The 16,361-nt window shown below is 33.9% G+C and overlaps 4 protein-coding genes across 6 annotated transcripts in view; 2 read left to right on the top strand and 2 right to left on the bottom strand.

Moving 5' to 3' along the window:
• The first annotated feature begins 1,541 nt into the window (after window positions 1-1,541).
• LOC122572310 (mitochondrial inner membrane protein OXA1L) lies at window positions 1,542-4,285 on the top strand. Of its 2 annotated transcripts, none has more exons than XM_043737139.1 (8): window positions 1,542-2,397; window positions 2,482-2,656; window positions 2,762-2,809; window positions 2,870-3,199; window positions 3,294-3,373; window positions 3,458-3,721; window positions 3,787-3,952; window positions 4,022-4,285. In XM_043737139.1, the coding sequence occupies exons 1-8, from the start codon at window positions 2,335-2,337 to the stop codon at window positions 4,189-4,191; spliced, it is 1,296 nt and encodes a 431-aa protein (XP_043593074.1). In that variant the 5' UTR covers window positions 1,542-2,334; the 3' UTR covers window positions 4,192-4,285. The 2 variants fall into 2 exon arrangements, with proteins under 2 accessions (XP_043593074.1, XP_043593072.1); XM_043737137.1 differs by having other exon boundaries at window positions 1,791-2,397; window positions 2,732-2,809.
• Window positions 4,286-4,335: 50 nt separating this feature from the next.
• On the bottom strand, window positions 4,336-5,273 carry LOC122572311 (MIP18 family protein galla-2). Its single transcript, XM_043737140.1, has 3 exons — window positions 4,861-5,273; window positions 4,702-4,781; window positions 4,336-4,626 (listed from the first exon to the last, which is right to left on the bottom strand). Exons 1-3 carry the CDS (start codon window positions 4,979-4,981, stop codon window positions 4,357-4,359), a joined length of 471 nt encoding a protein of 156 aa, XP_043593075.1. The 5' UTR covers window positions 4,982-5,273; the 3' UTR covers window positions 4,336-4,356.
• LOC122572309 (HEAT repeat-containing protein 1) lies at window positions 5,144-12,695 on the top strand. Of its 2 annotated transcripts, XM_043737136.1 has the most exons (8): window positions 5,144-5,285; window positions 5,368-5,475; window positions 5,600-5,750; window positions 5,828-10,491; window positions 10,621-10,938; window positions 11,212-11,666; window positions 11,793-12,243; window positions 12,458-12,695. In XM_043737136.1, the coding sequence occupies exons 3-8, from the start codon at window positions 5,609-5,611 to the stop codon at window positions 12,626-12,628; spliced, it is 6,201 nt and encodes a 2,066-aa protein (XP_043593071.1). In that variant the 5' UTR covers window positions 5,144-5,285; window positions 5,368-5,475; window positions 5,600-5,608; the 3' UTR covers window positions 12,629-12,695. The 2 variants fall into 2 exon arrangements, with proteins under 2 accessions (XP_043593071.1, XP_043593070.1); XM_043737135.1 differs by lacking the exon at window positions 5,144-5,285 and having other exon boundaries at window positions 5,368-5,476; window positions 5,602-5,750.
• A 199-nt stretch (window positions 12,696-12,894) lies between these two features.
• LOC122573225 overlaps window positions 12,895-16,361 on the bottom strand; it is a 30,532-nt gene continuing 27,065 nt past the window's right edge. Inside the window, exons 7-9 of the mRNA XM_043739318.1 lie at window positions 16,167-16,349; window positions 14,016-14,100; window positions 12,895-13,508 (exon numbers count right to left, since the gene is read on the bottom strand). Coding sequence (XP_043595253.1) covers window positions 13,439-13,508; window positions 14,016-14,100; window positions 16,167-16,349 — 338 coding nt within the window. The 3' untranslated portion in view covers window positions 12,895-13,438. The remainder of the gene's footprint in view (window positions 13,509-14,015; window positions 14,101-16,166; window positions 16,350-16,361) is intronic.

Genomic DNA, 16,361 nt, shown 5'->3' on the forward strand with positions numbered 1-16,361 from the left:
TATTTGAATACGCACTATCTTTGAGGTTTATTTGTAGAGTACGGTTGCTTATTCAGATTCATATTTTTAGAAAGATAAAGAAATGCAATCTAAATAGAGATTTGTTTCATATGTTACATAATATAAAATGCCAATTCATAATTCGTCATAAAAATTTTATAGATTTATATATAATGACACTTTTAGGAATCTGAATGATTTTTTGTAAAGCATACGAATGAAAATTTACTTTCTCTGAATTAAATATTTTTCCATATGCTTTTCACTTTAATTCCCTCAGTTCTAATTCTATGCTTTAGTCGTTGGCAAATTAAAATATGAATGGCGTAAAAAGCATTATAATTTTATAAAACGAAATTATAATATAATTGACAAGAGCAATGAACAGATATAATATATAGATGAAAGAATGGATAATATCTTAAAAAACGTCTAGTACAAAAGTTGTTAATTTTCATATGTCCAATTACCAATTTCACACTGTCCTTTGTCTACTATATAAAGTGCGTAGTCATTTCAGAAAACGAACAGAACTCATTCAGAAATTTAAACTTACGTAGACACGAAGTCTTATGGACTACAAATCAGATCATTGTATTGATCAAAATGAATCGTCACATAATATAATCTCAGATAAGGTTAGAGATCCTAACCAAAATCATTATTACGATTTGTAATTAATGGGACACTGATAAGTAATGGACGGTCAACTTTCTCAGCAAAAATGACTTCATCTAACTAGGTGTTCGTCTTCACGAAAATTCTGTACGAACCGGGTTTTATCGGCACGATCAAAGGGATCGCGATACGACGTTGACACAAGGCTGAACTTGGTGTCGTTCCTCTCCTGTGACAGCTTCACTATCTTGTTCTTTTCGAAGAACGCTCAATCCCATTATCTTTCGCCCTGGTTGACCTGCTACCCGGGCGTAAAGTGGGTAATCCTGTCCAAGAAGCGATCTTCAATCTTCTACACTCTACGCGATGAATACCAGGTTCTTGGGAGGTTTCGAAGGTTCGATTCGTTATTTTGTCACAACGGTTGGTGTTACGTGATGACTTTCTTGTAGGTATGAATTTTAGTTCTTCAGATAACTATAAAATGTCAAAAAATACAAACTTTATTTAATTCATCCGATGTACTCGCAAATGTGTTCAACAACATTAATCTACAATAACAAAAAAGGAGAAATCCTAGCGCCAGGTGGTTAATATAATTTCAATTTTGTATAAGAATGATGTCAAAAATAATTTCGTGAATCGCTCCAGGAGCGAAACCTGACCGGATAAATACTTTGACTCGAATCTAATTGAACGTTACGGCACGCATTCATAAAAGGAAGAAAAGATAACAACGAAGCGGTAGTTGCGCCATCGAAAAAGCGGAGTTGTTACCGAATTATTTTGTGGAGAAATTGACAGTCGGTGCCAAAGCATGGTGGTTAGAGACCTTCGCTGACAATGTGGATCTGTAATTAGAACCGTGCCGTCTTCTGCCATTCCTCTCCGTTTCACGATCTTTTTCTTCTTCTTTCTTTAATCTGTTTTTGTTCACGTGAAATCTCACACAGCTATGTATTATCGTCTTAAACCAACAGACCCTGTGACGAGTAGCAGAACCTGGTTCAAAAGCAGCTACGTGGATCAAGGTAGGCAAAAGGGGGAAAGCAGGTCCCGAAAACGAAAGACGGCACGAGAGAAACTTAAATAGTAGGTCTGTCTTAATAACCTTGGTCCCGAGACGCAAACTGAATGTCATTGCAGTAGATTCGATCACGTGAGTCGGCACTGACAGCTTAATTCTAGTGTCGTGTCAATGGCGCAGCTTGGCCTCTCAAATTCGTGAAAGAACCGGGAGAATCCTTCGATATCAAAACGTCACACGGCGCCACTGTATGCAACTTTATAATTGATTCGAATCAGGATCAGTACTATGAAGAATTGCGGGTATACGTCAAAGAGGAAGTTTGTTCGAATTTGTATATTTTCCTTCGTTTCATTAATCAGAACATTTTGCGACTTAGAAAATTTTCAATATCGAAAAGCATATTCGTGTTTGAAAACTAAGAATTCAAATTTTGCAAATATTTATATACAGTAGCTCGATAGGAAATTCTTATGAATATACTTAAAAATTTCATTAGTACCTCAAGTGTAACTTAAATTAAATCTGAACATATTCTCAAATTGAACTCAGGATGCCATCTAAAGTATAGTACGACAACTTGTAACTTAATATCGGATTGTAGTTCTACACGTGATATGAAAATCTCTTTAATTTACTATACCTTATCATAATATAAGATTAAATATAACTAATATATAAACAAAATCATGTTGACACGATTATGTGTACGTGTTAGTCAAAAACTGTTAAATACAAATACAGGATTTCACGTAAGTTAAACTCCTGTTTTTCGTTAGGTTATGTTACACTTATATATATATATATTAAAATATTTTCATGATGTATATATTCAGAAAACAACAGAATGTCGCTTTAGCGGTCTCGCATATAATATAACAAACGGTCCTTTGAAGCGGGATTGTGTATTAAACGTTCATATACTTTCGAAAATTCATAAGATTTATTTCGCTCGGTATGAAAGCACAGCTAATACAACAATAAAGGAAAATGTATCAAATACGCCACCAGGTGTGAAAAATCTCTAATTTCATATATGTTCTCAAAGATGTAATAATAAAAAATATAGTCTACCATGTTTTTTAGATTCATCTGTGTCACAAACACAAATAACAGATCTAAATAATTCAGTACCAGAGAAAGATCTATTAAGTGAAATACCAGGTAATATAATATTTTTTACTTTTAAATTAGAAGTTGTATAATTTTTTGTATTTTTTACAGATCCACCTCTTCCACAAATACCATTGCCTACAGAAATCACAGAAGTTATTAAACTACATGCAAATGGGGAACCTACCTTTGAAAGTTTAGGATTAGGTGGATATGGCCCTATGGGAATTATTCAAACATTTTATGAATTACTTCATATTAATTGTGATCTACCATGGTGGGCAACAATTGTACTAACTTCAGTACTTATCAAACTTGCAACATTTCCATGTTCGATAATTGTACAGAGAAATACTAGCAATATGAGCAAAATTCTGCCACAAATGATAAGATTACAGGAAAATATGACTGAAGCAAGAAACTGTGGAAATTCACAAGAAGGTGTGTACTAACATAAAATACTTATCCAGCATATTATAAAGTATGTACTACTATATATTTATCTAAATAAATAAATTTTATTCTTGTCTTTTAGCTACTGTATATGCTTTTGAATTACAAGAGCTGTTGAAGAAAAATAATGTTAAAATGTTTCCTGTTTCGAATTTGTTGAAAGTATGCAGTTGAATGGGTATATTATGTACTTAAGTACGTCTGTGATAATTTAAATATTAAAATTTATTCCTATATACTAAATAGGTTGGAGCACATCTACCAATATTTTTTGCTCTACGACAAATGACTAATAAACCTGTAGAAAGTTTAAAGGAAGGTGGATTGTGGTGGTTTATGGATTTAACTAGTACTGATCCATATTATCTGTTGCCACTAGGTACTAGTATAACATTGTACGCTGTTACTTCACATGCATTGAAGAGTTCACCAAATTTGACTCCTATAATACGAAATATGTTCAAAGCAGTACCAGTTATTTCATTTCTATTTGCAATGAAGTTTCCAGGAGTAAGATACATAGCTCTTATTTATCTTTACTTTGTATCGTAAATATTTAAAAAAATTTGTTTCAGGCCATTTTGTGTCACTGGACTGTTTCAAATATTCTAACCGTAATAGAAAATCAAGTAATACGTTTAGAGAAAGTAAGAGCATATTTTAATATCCCTCTTATACAGCAAGCGACGGCCAAAAATACAGTAAAAAAAGACAAAGGCTTCAAGGAATCATTCTCTGATGGTACTTTCAAATAAATATTCGCAGTACAATACAGTTTTAGATTTATTACATGAACAATTCTTTTTTCAGCTTGGACTAATATGAAAATATCTAATAGGTTAGCATCTTATGCACATGCAGATTTAAAACAATTTAATAATGCAGCTAAAGGTCCACTCACAAAGACATATAAATACAACCCGGTAAAAAATTTATCAAAAGCAACATCAGCAACATCAATGACAACAATGAAAAAATGAGATTTTATGCATATGAAATTTCTTTATATATTTAATTAGTTATAAAGATCTAATTATAATAATTTTAAATTTATGTCAATAAACTAGAAAATAATGATGATATCTCTAATAAATTATATACAATTATAAATGATACATGTTGAATTTCATACCTTTTAGATAATATTAACATTTTATACCAATACATTGATTAATCACTTCAAGTAGATGATTGTTTTCAAGAGCTGCTGCTATTCTTTCTTTATCAGCTAATTGTTTATTTACTGCTGCCTCTGATATATGAGTACCTGGTGTAATTTCAACACTAACTTTAAATCTTGAAGGTAGAACTCGTAGTAATTGTACTCTAATTGATAAACCAATTAATGTTGCCATACTGCAATGTGGTATCGTTGGAGTAAATTTTATGTGAACTGTGCTTGCTTTATTATCAATCTGAAAGAAAACATATTACTTTCTTTGATAATATGGTTGATACTATAATCTTTTTATATCATGTTTGTATGTTACTTCGATGAGACTTTGTTCTACCACATTCAATTCTTCCAATGTCAAAGGATGTTCAGGATCATTAATGTTTCTAATCAAATCTGTAAATCATATATTGGAAAAAATAATTGTATATGACATCAAAATTCAGAAAACATTATGATATTAATAAATACATACCGAAAATTTCACGTGCATCAAATTCATCTACAATATCTTCATCTTCATCTTCTGCAGTAATTTTTCTTTCATCTATTTTTTTGTATAATTTGGGATTAATATTTTCAAACGAATCCTCCATTTTCTTCGTTAAAGAAATGAGAATTTTACACCGTTATGTAAACCTCATAAAATTATTTTTCCGTTTCATTCAGAAGTATGTAAGTATGTATGTACATATATATATATATATATATATATATTAATCGAAGCTTTTTAGTCCGAGCATAGAAAGTAACGTAAAATTTATATCAGAGTTTAATACAATATTTAAGAATTCCTGTAATTGAGGTAGGTTTTCTTTTACGCGTAGTACTTCCGTTGGTGAAAAAAGGATTAAAGCATAACACCGTAACACGTTCTTCTGTGCATCTGCCTGTGCATGCGTAGGTGTTACGACTTGTAATATCACATGTATCAAATGTACATACTCACATATATATATATATATATATATCTTTATTTCAGTAATTTAATATATCATAAATACTGGAAATATTTTATGATATTTGTAAAAAACCTTTTTACTATATTAAGGAAGATTTGACTCCATCTATTTCTAACGAATAAAAAAAAGGTGAGGTTATGTACAACATAAGGTTATGTGCATGTTTTATATATCTATATTTTTTTATGTTTTGAATATGTTATTTAAATAATATTATATAATATTATATATTATTTGAGTAACATTATTTACAGTTTCAAGATGGCTACATCTCTTGCGAGACAATTAAAACAATTAAGAGCCCCTCAAACAGGAATACTGCATCAAGATAAAAAACATGCAAGCTTGTTATTTGATCCCGGAGAAGCTGCTAATTTAGACAGAGAGACAGTTCTAAGCATAGGTAACACACTTTATTTTATGTTTCTACCTCTACATATTTTTTATTGAAGCAATAATTGATGTTTATTTCTTCCCCAGGTCAAAATGGATTGCAAGAGTTGATTAAGTTATCAGACGTATTTTTAGAATTTGAACATACTCTTTTTGCACAAAGTTCATTGAATCTCGAACGTGCTGTGCAAGATGTTAAAGTTAATAAGAAGTTAGATAGACAGATTGAAAAGTTTCTTATCCTTTTATCTCCTTACTTCTTGCTTAATAATGCTCATAAAACTCTTGAATGGTTAATACGTAGGTTTCACATAGAAGAATTTAATAGAGATCAATTTTTGCTTTTAATATTACCTTATCACGAAACTCGAATGTTTGCAAGAGCTTTACAACTATTAAATCTATCTGATGATGTTGATAACTGGCACTGGTTACAACCCCTTCAAAAGCCAGGTGTTCCCTTAGCTACAATAACATTAGTCAATCGTCTTAGTTCTGATAATGCTTTATTAAAGTTAATTTGCAATCACGTAATTACCGCTACTAATACATATTCAGAACGGGCGTCTTCTTTAAGTACTTTGTATGCATTTTACACAACTTCAATATTAGGAATTATCGATCAATTATCTGGAATTTCCGAAATACAAATGGGTCATATGTTACCAGCTATTTTAAAAGGTTTAGGAAGTTCCATCTCCGATTTCGTAGCCAGCAGTTACATGATCTTAGCAAAACTGACGTTCAAAGAGAAACTAAATGACATAACTATGGAAAAATTACTTCTGAAGATATTTAAGAAAACGTATCTAAAAGAGGAAGCATTGCACCTGTTATTCTTCTTGTACAATGTACCAATTCATCAACCTACTACAGTTCCAAAAAGTCTTGCTACTCGACTATCAGAATTGTCCTGGTTCATCGAGCTCGCAATCAAGCTTCAATCCTCTAATGTGAACATACTAAAATTCATTGTATCATTACTACAAACAAGTTGTCGCATGATTTTGGACAGTCCATCAGAAACAGTTCGAATACAGAATATGGTGAATGAGATATTGTCACGAATAAAGCTGGATGATATTGGAGTGGACACCATTTTGTGGAATGTATTGCAGAAGGAGTTTCTTTCAACCGACATGAAAAACGAAGCTAGAGAATTTCTAATAAGATTGTATCATACTCTTGAAAGAACGTATCCTGAAAGATTCGATGATTACTTGAAAGGATTGATGAAACGCAGCGAAACGGACAAAGATTCCAAACTGGCATTGGAATTCGTCACATCGTGGCATTTTGGAGCCAAGGACACGCAAGAAGTTGTCGGTATACTTGACAAATTGATTCACATCAATCCAGTACAGAGAATTGTAGCGTTGGAAATGTTGGCGGATTCCGATGTGAATATTCCTGAAAGTTTCCAGGAGATGATGACAACCACGATACAATCCAGATTTAGTGACACAGAAGTAAATGTAATCAAAGCTTTGCTCTCTATTTCTACGAAACGCCTAACAAGTCTTCTATCTGCAGATATATTGATTGATGAGCTGAAAATATTACTATCGACTTGTCACACCAGCCATAGGAAAATACTAGCGAAACCAGCTTTGAAAATCCTATTAGAACTTTGTAAAGTCGGAGATGATACTAGCGTATTCATTACATCATTGCCATATTTATTCCCAAATGACGACGCAGACGTGGATATCGCGATGGAAGTATTAGAATCAAACTTTGCTAAGAACAATATTTATATGCAACACGTGCAGAAGGATCTAGGAAAATTACCGAACGCAGAGGCGGTTTCATCGGCATCTTTTCATAATATATTAAACTGGGAATTGCTGCCGCCAACAGATAGCATATTAAGCGCAATGAAGCAACAGATCGCTCATGGTGATGCAGCTTCCATGTTTTTCAATCTAATTTTACTCGGATCCGTATGTAGAGTCCCTGTTGGATCTCTGGAACCGCAAATAGCTCGAGAGGTAATCGAAATGGCCACGGAAATGATTAAAAAATACCCGCAAGTAAAATTATTACAAAATTGCAATAATATTACAGGAGATAATATACAAATGGCCATAGAATTAACTTCTCAAGGTGTTCTCCCATTGCAAGTGGGTACCTACGTTCTGGAAATGGTTCACAGACGTCTCGATTTGAAGTCGAATCCGGCGATTGATTTTGAGAACAATCAACATCGTAGTAATTTGATTTTGAGACTTCTTGAGATGTTCTTCGAGGGAATAGACAATGTATATTGGTGCAAGCATTATTCTCGTTGTCTACAAATATTTTTCCAAAGACATTTCTCCACGATTCAGGATCTTATCCGCTTTCTCTCTCAACTGTACATAAAGCCTGTGAAGGTGCAAACGTCCTTTCATTGCTTGAAGATAACTCAAGTCTTGCTGAATCAATGCAAATCTACTGAATGGGCGTTCGAGGATAAAGTCTTTGTCACGAATTTGTTACTTTCGTTAGCCAGAGAGAACAATGAATGTCGAATAGCGTCATTAAAAGTACTCGAGAAGCTCATAAGCAAGTGCTCAAGTGCTCAAGTGCTTAATCGTTGCACAATGGTGAATCCTTTTCTATCCTTACTGCAAGAACTTGTCATCAGAAGCCCAGAAATATCTTTAGATCCTGATCAATTGTCTTTATCTCTTTACATTCTATTATCACCTGATCCAGATGTATGTAAACAATTGAAGACTGATCTTCGAAAGAGGCTACAATATGCGCAACAAATGTTATTCGAGATAGTCATGGACCAGCAAACTCCTTTACATATTAAATCACAGTTGCTTGATATTCTAGTTTACGTGAATGGGCCCACAATACTTCAACAATTAGTTCCTCTTGGATTAAACCTTCTAGAAATGCTGCAGGCTGATTCCAAAAATAAATCTGCAGGAAATTTGTTGAAAAACATACTTCAGAGATTCAACAGCGTAACAGTAAAGGCACTCACTGTTGAACAAGTGTGGAAATTATTCGAAGCTAGCATAGAGGAGCACAAGATCAAAGTAATAACAGAATCCGGAAATCAACATCCACCAAGTGTGATTCTTCTAAAACAAATAGGAAGTACCTTCTTCCAAAAAGCTGAAGAAGCGTCCAATGTTCTTCAGAAGAAAATTCTAGCTAAATTAGTAGATGTAGCCACTGATTGTGAAATAGGAAACATTATTTCTTCAACCAATAGAGCAATGAGAAAAATTCAAGTGAACGCACAGCTCATAGTCGACGAGCTACAGATCATGAAGGATCTCAAGAATGCTGAATTAAACGACAGTAAAATGAAAAATAAAAGACGGATCAGTCTCATTCGTGCTCCTGACCCAACCATCATCAACAGAAGAGAATGGAAACGTGGCGTGACTCTCTTAGAGTTCGTTCAACAAGCTGACAATATCGAACACGAGGAATTACTCTACCCGATCCTGTTTAATTTGCTGAAGACGTGCCTCAGTTTCGAGGAACAAAGTCCTATAGAATATACGAACCAATTATTACTATCCACTATTCATCGATTGACAGTGAAGAAATTGCCTATTCGTGATGCTCATTTACAAATAGACCTAATCACACAATGTATTAGAACTTCAAGGAATCCCCAAACTCATCATCATGCTCTATTAGTTCTAGTAGAGTTATTAAAAATCGTCGATGTGAGATGTGCTCTATACACTATAATGCCCATTTTCACTTTCATGGGAAGTTCTGTGGTACGCCAGGACGATGCTTATTCTATTCAAATAATATCCAAGACCATCGAAACCGTGGTTCCTATAATAAACGCGGCTGAGAATGAAACTCACGCTTGTGAAGTTCTAAGAACATTTATCGTTTCGTTACCCGATATTCCAGAACATAGACGGATTCCATTATTTGTAAAGTTATTACAATTATTGGATAATCATTTTCATTTGTATTACTTGTTGAGTTTTGAAAGTCACGTTATGTCGAGAACTATGCGTATTACAAATCAAAAGACACCTGGACAGAGATTAGACTTTGCTCTACAGGTATCTCAAGAATTTCCACCCGCGAGACTTATTCAGATTTGCGTGAAATTGGCTCAGTTTCTGAAGGAATTGCCTGTAGATGTAGAAGACGAAGAAGGCAGGAGAGCTGCGATTTCGTTTAAATATAAACACATTTTTGATGTGAGTACTAGTAGTCCTAAACACTTGAGACATTATAAATATACTCTGGTCCAGTTTTTAAGTAATCTGTTATCGTCACCTCATTTTATTAATAAAGTTGCCGAGTTCGATTCTACCGAAGTGAATAATGTGAGACCATATTATGATCAACTGATTGTCGAATTAATCATACTAATCCAATGTACCTCGAAGAATGCTGATAAACATCAAGGAAAGCCAATTGCGAAATATTGGAAGGTTCTTTTACATCATTTATATGACGTGTTAGATTTGGTGAATAATTTATTGCCAAATGGAATATTCTTGGTCAGTATCCAGCGTCTGATAGAACATAATTTACTGACAGTGAAGAGAAAAGCCTTGGAGCTTCTTAATACGCGTCTTCAACAAAGAAAGTTCAATGAAGAGGATCATGAAGATTTGTTACAGTTGATTGAATCTTTGTCGAAGACAGTATCAGTGAAAGTAAAGTCTGAAACGCAGGAACAGGAGATTGTACAGCAAACTGTCTTGATTACTATAAAATTATTGGCGAAATTGTTGGCTAGTGATCATCCCATACTGTTCAAACCGGTAAGTCGATATATCATTTAACAGAAATAGAATATTATTGATTGACCAGTTGGTCATTAATAGATGTCTATGCAATTTCATATTTTTGTAAACATAACTGAAAAAATAAATGAACTTTTTTTGTTATAGATTCTTGAGACGACCACTGAGCTGTTAGGTTCAAGAGAAGGACCAGTACTAGCCAGCGCTGCTCTTTGTGTCGCGGAATTATGCAGTTCTATGCGCATTCACGCGATACATTCATTGAACAAATTTGTACCGGCGATCCTGCATTTGTTAGAAGATCACTGCCATCAAGGTGTGCCGGATGTAATAGTCGTCAGTATAGTAAGCGCGTTGCAAAAGATCGTCGAATCTGTAGGGAACTTCTTATCTTTGTATTTGGATCAGTTACTGTTTGAATTGGCGAGATTAAACTCTCTGTACACTGATACGGAACATCAAAAGGTATGATTTACTACTTTATTAAATACTTCTGTCGCTGCGATAAATGTATTTTATGAGCAATCGTGTTCACTATCTTTTAGCCACATTTCGTAGGTTTCTCAAAGTGTTTTCACCTTTTCTATTGTTCCATTCCCTATTGTTTACTATATTTTTGGAGATTTTTTACATATAGTTTTTAACTATCTGATACGATTTTATCAATATTTGAGACTACATTATACGATTAAACGATAATCAATATTTTTGAAGATTTTCCTTTTACCATTTTCATAGATTGGCATCGTAATATCACGATTAAATGCAACGACCCAGAAACTCTCCACGTGCATACCTTCGCGAGTCCTGTTACCAGCAGTCAACAGGACATATATGACGTTACTTGCAAAGAAATTGTACCAACGTATTCCGGCGCTGATGAACGTGCTAGTAGAATCATTCAATAGTGCTCAGCCTAACGACATAAACGCAGTTATACCAGATTTAGGCACATTCTTCTTGAAGGTTTTACAGTTTCGCGAAGATATTTCAAACTCGCCAGATGACATGGAAGTAGACGAATCGGAATTAACGCTGAAGGATGTGGTGGTCGTAGAGGAAAGCGCCAGTAAAGCATTGGTTTCTTTAGTACTGAAATTAAGCGAGACTACCTTTAGACCACTTTATTATAAACTTTACGACTGGGCTGCTAGAAATCCACAGTACAAGGAACGAAATATCACTTTCTACAGGTTGATTAAATTATTTTATCTGAGTTTTATTTTATTTTGTAATTTTTTGCATTTTTGTGTGTTGAAGCTTACTTATGGTTACCTAATCACGGATAAAAATATATAAATTTTCATCGTCTGTTGCAGACTTTCAGCTAACATAGCAGAGTGTCTAAAATCACTTTTCGTTCTGTTTGCTGGTCACTTCATCAAGCATGCAGCGATATTGTTAAGTAGTAATAATCCAGCGATCGTAGAGGAACCGCAGGAGATGACTCTGCCTGAAGAGTCTAGCAAAATCGAGTTAGTAGAATCCATTTTATTGACCCTATATCGAGTCTTCAGTTACGACGCTCATAATTTCGTGAGCCAAGAGAGGTTCGAAATACTGGCTCAACCAATCGTGGATCAGTTGGAGAATACTTTGGGCTCCACAGAGGGCTATGAGAAAAGAGCGAGTGAATTAGTGGTGCCTTGTATTGCTGCCTTCGCTAGTGCCATTCCTGATGACTCTTTGCACAAGCAATTAGTGTACCAGACGTTGTTGAAAACAAGACATACGAAACCACATGTTAGAACCGCTGCACTGAATGCGTTGGTGAGTGAAAGCTTATATTTTGTCAAGTTAATTGTATTAATTATTATTGGGTGATTAATATTAATTCATAATTGGTTACAAATAATATTGTAATGATATCGTTACTGAACGATCATATTAAAATGAAATAGATTTAGTTAGTCTCATCAGAAGTACAATTCGATTAAGTTCATAAAATGCTATTAATTTAATATTTTATTTCACATGAATATAGGTTGAAATTGTAAGGAAGCTTGGCGAAGATTTCATGCCACTCTTGCCAGAAACTATACCCTTCTTGGCAGAAATGTTGGAAGACGAAGACGAAACTACGGAGAAGTGTGCTCAAAATGCAGTACGCACCTTGGAGGAGATTTTAGGCGAGCCCTTACAAAAATATTTCTAATTCCCAATTTAATTTTTTAAATAAATTTCCAATTAAATTTTATATATTCTTGCAATACAGAATGTGAAGCTTAAATTTATATTATTAATTATATATATATATATGAATATAATTCATATATATATATGAATTATATATATATATAATATATGAATTATATATATATATATATATATATATATATATATAATATAAATATATATATATATATATAAATATTATCTTTCTGAAAATGGAATTTAATGAAATATTCAGAAATACAAATGTATTATGAAAACATCTGTTTATTCTTAACTTAAGTCACAATTTGGACGAAATATAGAATATATTATTTCCTTACATTATAATACATTATCGTAAGTTTACGTGTATGTATGTGTGTCTGTATGCGTGAACATCTAGGTAGAAGACCATGGCAGCACTAATTAGGCGCCTGGATTCCTAAATATTGACAGCTGTTCTTATTACGAGTGGCGACGAGCGCATTATAGTCCTTTCTTCGAGAGCGTCTCTGAATTTCGCGCGCGTAAAAAAGACATTTTCCAGTCATGTGTCCCAATCAAAGAACATATAACTATCAAAATCGAATGAACACGAGTTTCGAGAATCCATCTGCAGACTCGACGATCATTCTTCTTTCTAAAAGTGGAGAAGAAAGAAAAAAGATGATGTTCGATACTCCTCGACGATCCTCTTTTTAGAGATCCATTTTCGTTTGGAGATCATCCTCGTAGAAAAATGCAACGTAGGCCTTCTCGCTGACGCTTTTTGGGCTGGCACCGTAAATTTTATCGCTGACTCTAACACGAATCACACCTGTGGCACCTCGGCTGCGTTACGTAGAGACATCTCCTCGCCTTGCTCTATCGATGAAACTTTCCTGCAAACGAAATTTAAGTTTGATTTTCTGTATTGTAAGAATATTTGTTGTGAACTGCAATCATTGGATATTGGACTGTTCAATGACACCAAAGACGAATCAAAATAAGCCAGAATATTTATACGTGAGTTTTATTATATTTACTTAATTATTGATTTAAGAATATTTTTAAAATATAAGCGATATGACCATCGCTATCCCTACGAGCTCTTGGAACTGAATTCATAGATTGAATTTCTGACGTCACATATTGAAAATATACTAATATGTCAGATATATATATATATCTCAATGAAGAGATTTACTCAAAAGAGTGAAATTATTCAGGATTCCCTGAAAATTGACCAGAATGATAGCAAGCAACGATCATTTAACATTGCGATATTTCCAAATCATGAATTCGCCATGTATAATCAAACAGGTTGCGTTGTACGTATAAACAAATAAAATTAAAGGGAAAGGAACTTTGGAGCGAACAAATGGCACGGCTGCACGACCTTTACTCACCTCTTTCTATACTGAAAGATAATGTAGACGATGATGGCGTTGCCAACGAACAGCAGAGCAATTAGAACGGTTGGCAAGACAATATCTGCAAAGGTTAAAAAAACATAGATTAGTAGGTGAATCGTACAGATTTTCGTCTTCCGCTTCTACAATTCGTCAGTCCGCGACTCACTCTTCCCTCCCACTTGAGAAGCGTGTGGCACAGTGAACTTCGTACTTATGCGGATTGTCTAATCGGTCGAAGTTTGCTATTCGAGTGTCAACGTTTTTGCGCTCTGATTGTTATTTAATCGATCGAGTTATAATGGTAATTAACGAGAAAATTGCGTTTTTTTAAAGACTCATTTTCATTTATATGTTGATGTAAATATGAAAATACACATATGAAAATCTCTAGAAAATCAGTTTCTTTTTTGTCGACAATTCTGACGATATATCTTTCTGAATAACTGTTTTCTTCATTTGTAACAATAGAAAAGGATGACTTTTAATTGTGACAAGCATGATGCTAGCTAACTTATTTCTTTTTAAAGGATCAATAACGAAAGTATAACGATGCTATATTCAGAATTTAATGTATTCCCAAAGACAATATATTCCAATGGAGATGCAAAAATAATGAAGAAATATGCGGACAATACAAATTACCTTCTATTTATGGATTGCTTATGATTAATAGAATATATAAAAAAAGATACAAAAAGAATACGTTGGAAAGTAAGATCGGAATAAATATACCTAATGACTTTGAACGACACTGAACATTTAATTCGGTTCTATTGATTTCGATTACCGACAGTATTTAAACGGACATTAATACAATAACATTGTTTTGTTCTCTATTTTGCAATCATAACATTATAGGTCGTCACTTAATGTAAAATCGATCATCATTAATCAACAAACGAAGTTTATTACGACTTACAAGACAGAGAGAGACAGACAGACGGAAAGAGAGAAACCAATTCTTTCTTATAATCTGCCGTGAAAGCCTGATAATCTTTAGAATTTGTCATAGTCACAATTTCTTCAAGACTCTTGTATAATTAAATATAAACAATTTTCTACATTTTAATTTCAATCCAAATTTCATTTTTTTAATCTAATTGTCAAATACAAAATTTACAAGTTCCAATCAGATACAATTTCACCCTTTAAAAATCTTCATATATTTTCAATTTCGATAAGACGCACTGTGATTTGGAAACAGTTCGTTTCGCGGCCGATAGCGGACGACTTTAATAGAATGAAATTTATCAGAGGAAACGAGAGACGCAAACGCGACGAATGTGAACGGTGATAACGAACTGCGAAATTTTCACAATCGTACTAATAGGCTTGTCCGTTGTCACGATGCTCTGAACGTTAATTTCAACAAAGAGGAGCAAGATCAATGGGCTGTAATATTCCCGTCAATTATTCCGTAATTCTGAGAATCGAGTAAACTACGTTGCTTGATGACGAACATCAAAAGAATCCAGGCGATTGCTCGGAAAAATAATAATTATAACTGTTCTTTATACAAAATGGAGTTATACGTTATAATTGGTTCAAAGATGCTTGTAAATATAAAACGATCGTGTCGTCGACGATAAGAAAATAAAATACGAAGAGAATAACAACAGTTTTAAACATTTGCTCATGTTTCATCGAGATTACGCATATAAATAATTATTTCGGACACAATTCACGGATTATATAGCAATTACGCTGTTAAGAATGATTTTCGAACATTTTAATAGCGGTGGTGAAGAATTGCCGGTTGCACGTGACATGTTATCGGAAAAACGACGGTATCACCTACGGAACGTGACCTCTGTTTCACTATTCTTCGTTTCTATCTTTATTCCTACAACATATTCAATCACAGTGTCACAACTCGTTCGTAACGATAACAGTAAGAAAAATGATCGTTCGTTATAAAACACCGAATAAATACACGGTTGATATTTCCTCTTCAAACGGCTCACGCGGTTAATTGTTACCCTGTAACGATCACTTTTCTCGGCAAAATTTCGAAACACGAAAGAAAATTTCAACGAATTCGAGTAACTTTACGAACCACAGGAACAATCTGACGAGATGATAGAATTTAATTAACGAGTATGTTTAACGTATTGAAAAGAAAATGTTAGAGTTTCTTTTACTGACCTACGACGTAGTCTGTTTGCTTCATCATGGCTGATTGCGCCGAATCCATAATGTTGCCGTTTATATCCGCGACTGCGTCCTCGCCCCGACCAATCCTAACTCCGGTGCCAAGGATATTATCCCCCGAAAGACTGGATAACCGATTATGGTCGTGCTCTGTCTTCAGGATCACCGCCGACGTGGCTGTAAAAACAC

Source organism: Bombus pyrosoma, linkage group LG11 (genome assembly GCF_014825855.1).
Source record: "Bombus pyrosoma isolate SC7728 linkage group LG11, ASM1482585v1, whole genome shotgun sequence".
Classification (NCBI taxonomy): Eukaryota; Metazoa; Arthropoda; class Insecta; order Hymenoptera; family Apidae; genus Bombus; species Bombus pyrosoma.

Coding starts and splice junctions, on each gene's coding strand:
- LOC122572309 (XM_043737136.1), top strand. CDS start 5,609: ATGGCTACATCTCTTGCGAGACAATTAAAACAATTAAGAGCCCCTCAA. Junction 10,939..11,211: donor CTGATACGGAACATCAAAAG/GTATGATTTACT, acceptor CCATTTTCATAG/ATTGGCATCGTAATATCACG. Junction 11,667..11,792: donor CGAAATATCACTTTCTACAG/GTTGATTAAATT, acceptor CGTCTGTTGCAG/ACTTTCAGCTAACATAGCAG.
- LOC122572310 (XM_043737137.1), top strand. CDS start 2,335: ATGTTGACACGATTATGTGTACGTGTTAGTCAAAAACTGTTAAATACA. Junction 2,398..2,481: donor ATACAAATACAGGATTTCAC/GTAAGTTAAACT, acceptor GTATATATTCAG/AAAACAACAGAATGTCGCTT. Junction 3,722..3,786: donor TTGCAATGAAGTTTCCAGGA/GTAAGATACATA, acceptor AATTTGTTTCAG/GCCATTTTGTGTCACTGGAC.
- LOC122572311 (XM_043737140.1), bottom strand. CDS start 4,981: ATGGAGGATTCGTTTGAAAATATTAATCCCAAATTATACAAAAAAATA. Junction 4,782..4,860: donor TGATGCACGTGAAATTTTCG/GTATGTATTTAT, acceptor TATGATTTACAG/ATTTGATTAGAAACATTAAT. Junction 4,627..4,701: donor TAGAACAAAGTCTCATCGAA/GTAACATACAAA, acceptor GTTTTCTTTCAG/ATTGATAATAAAGCAAGCAC.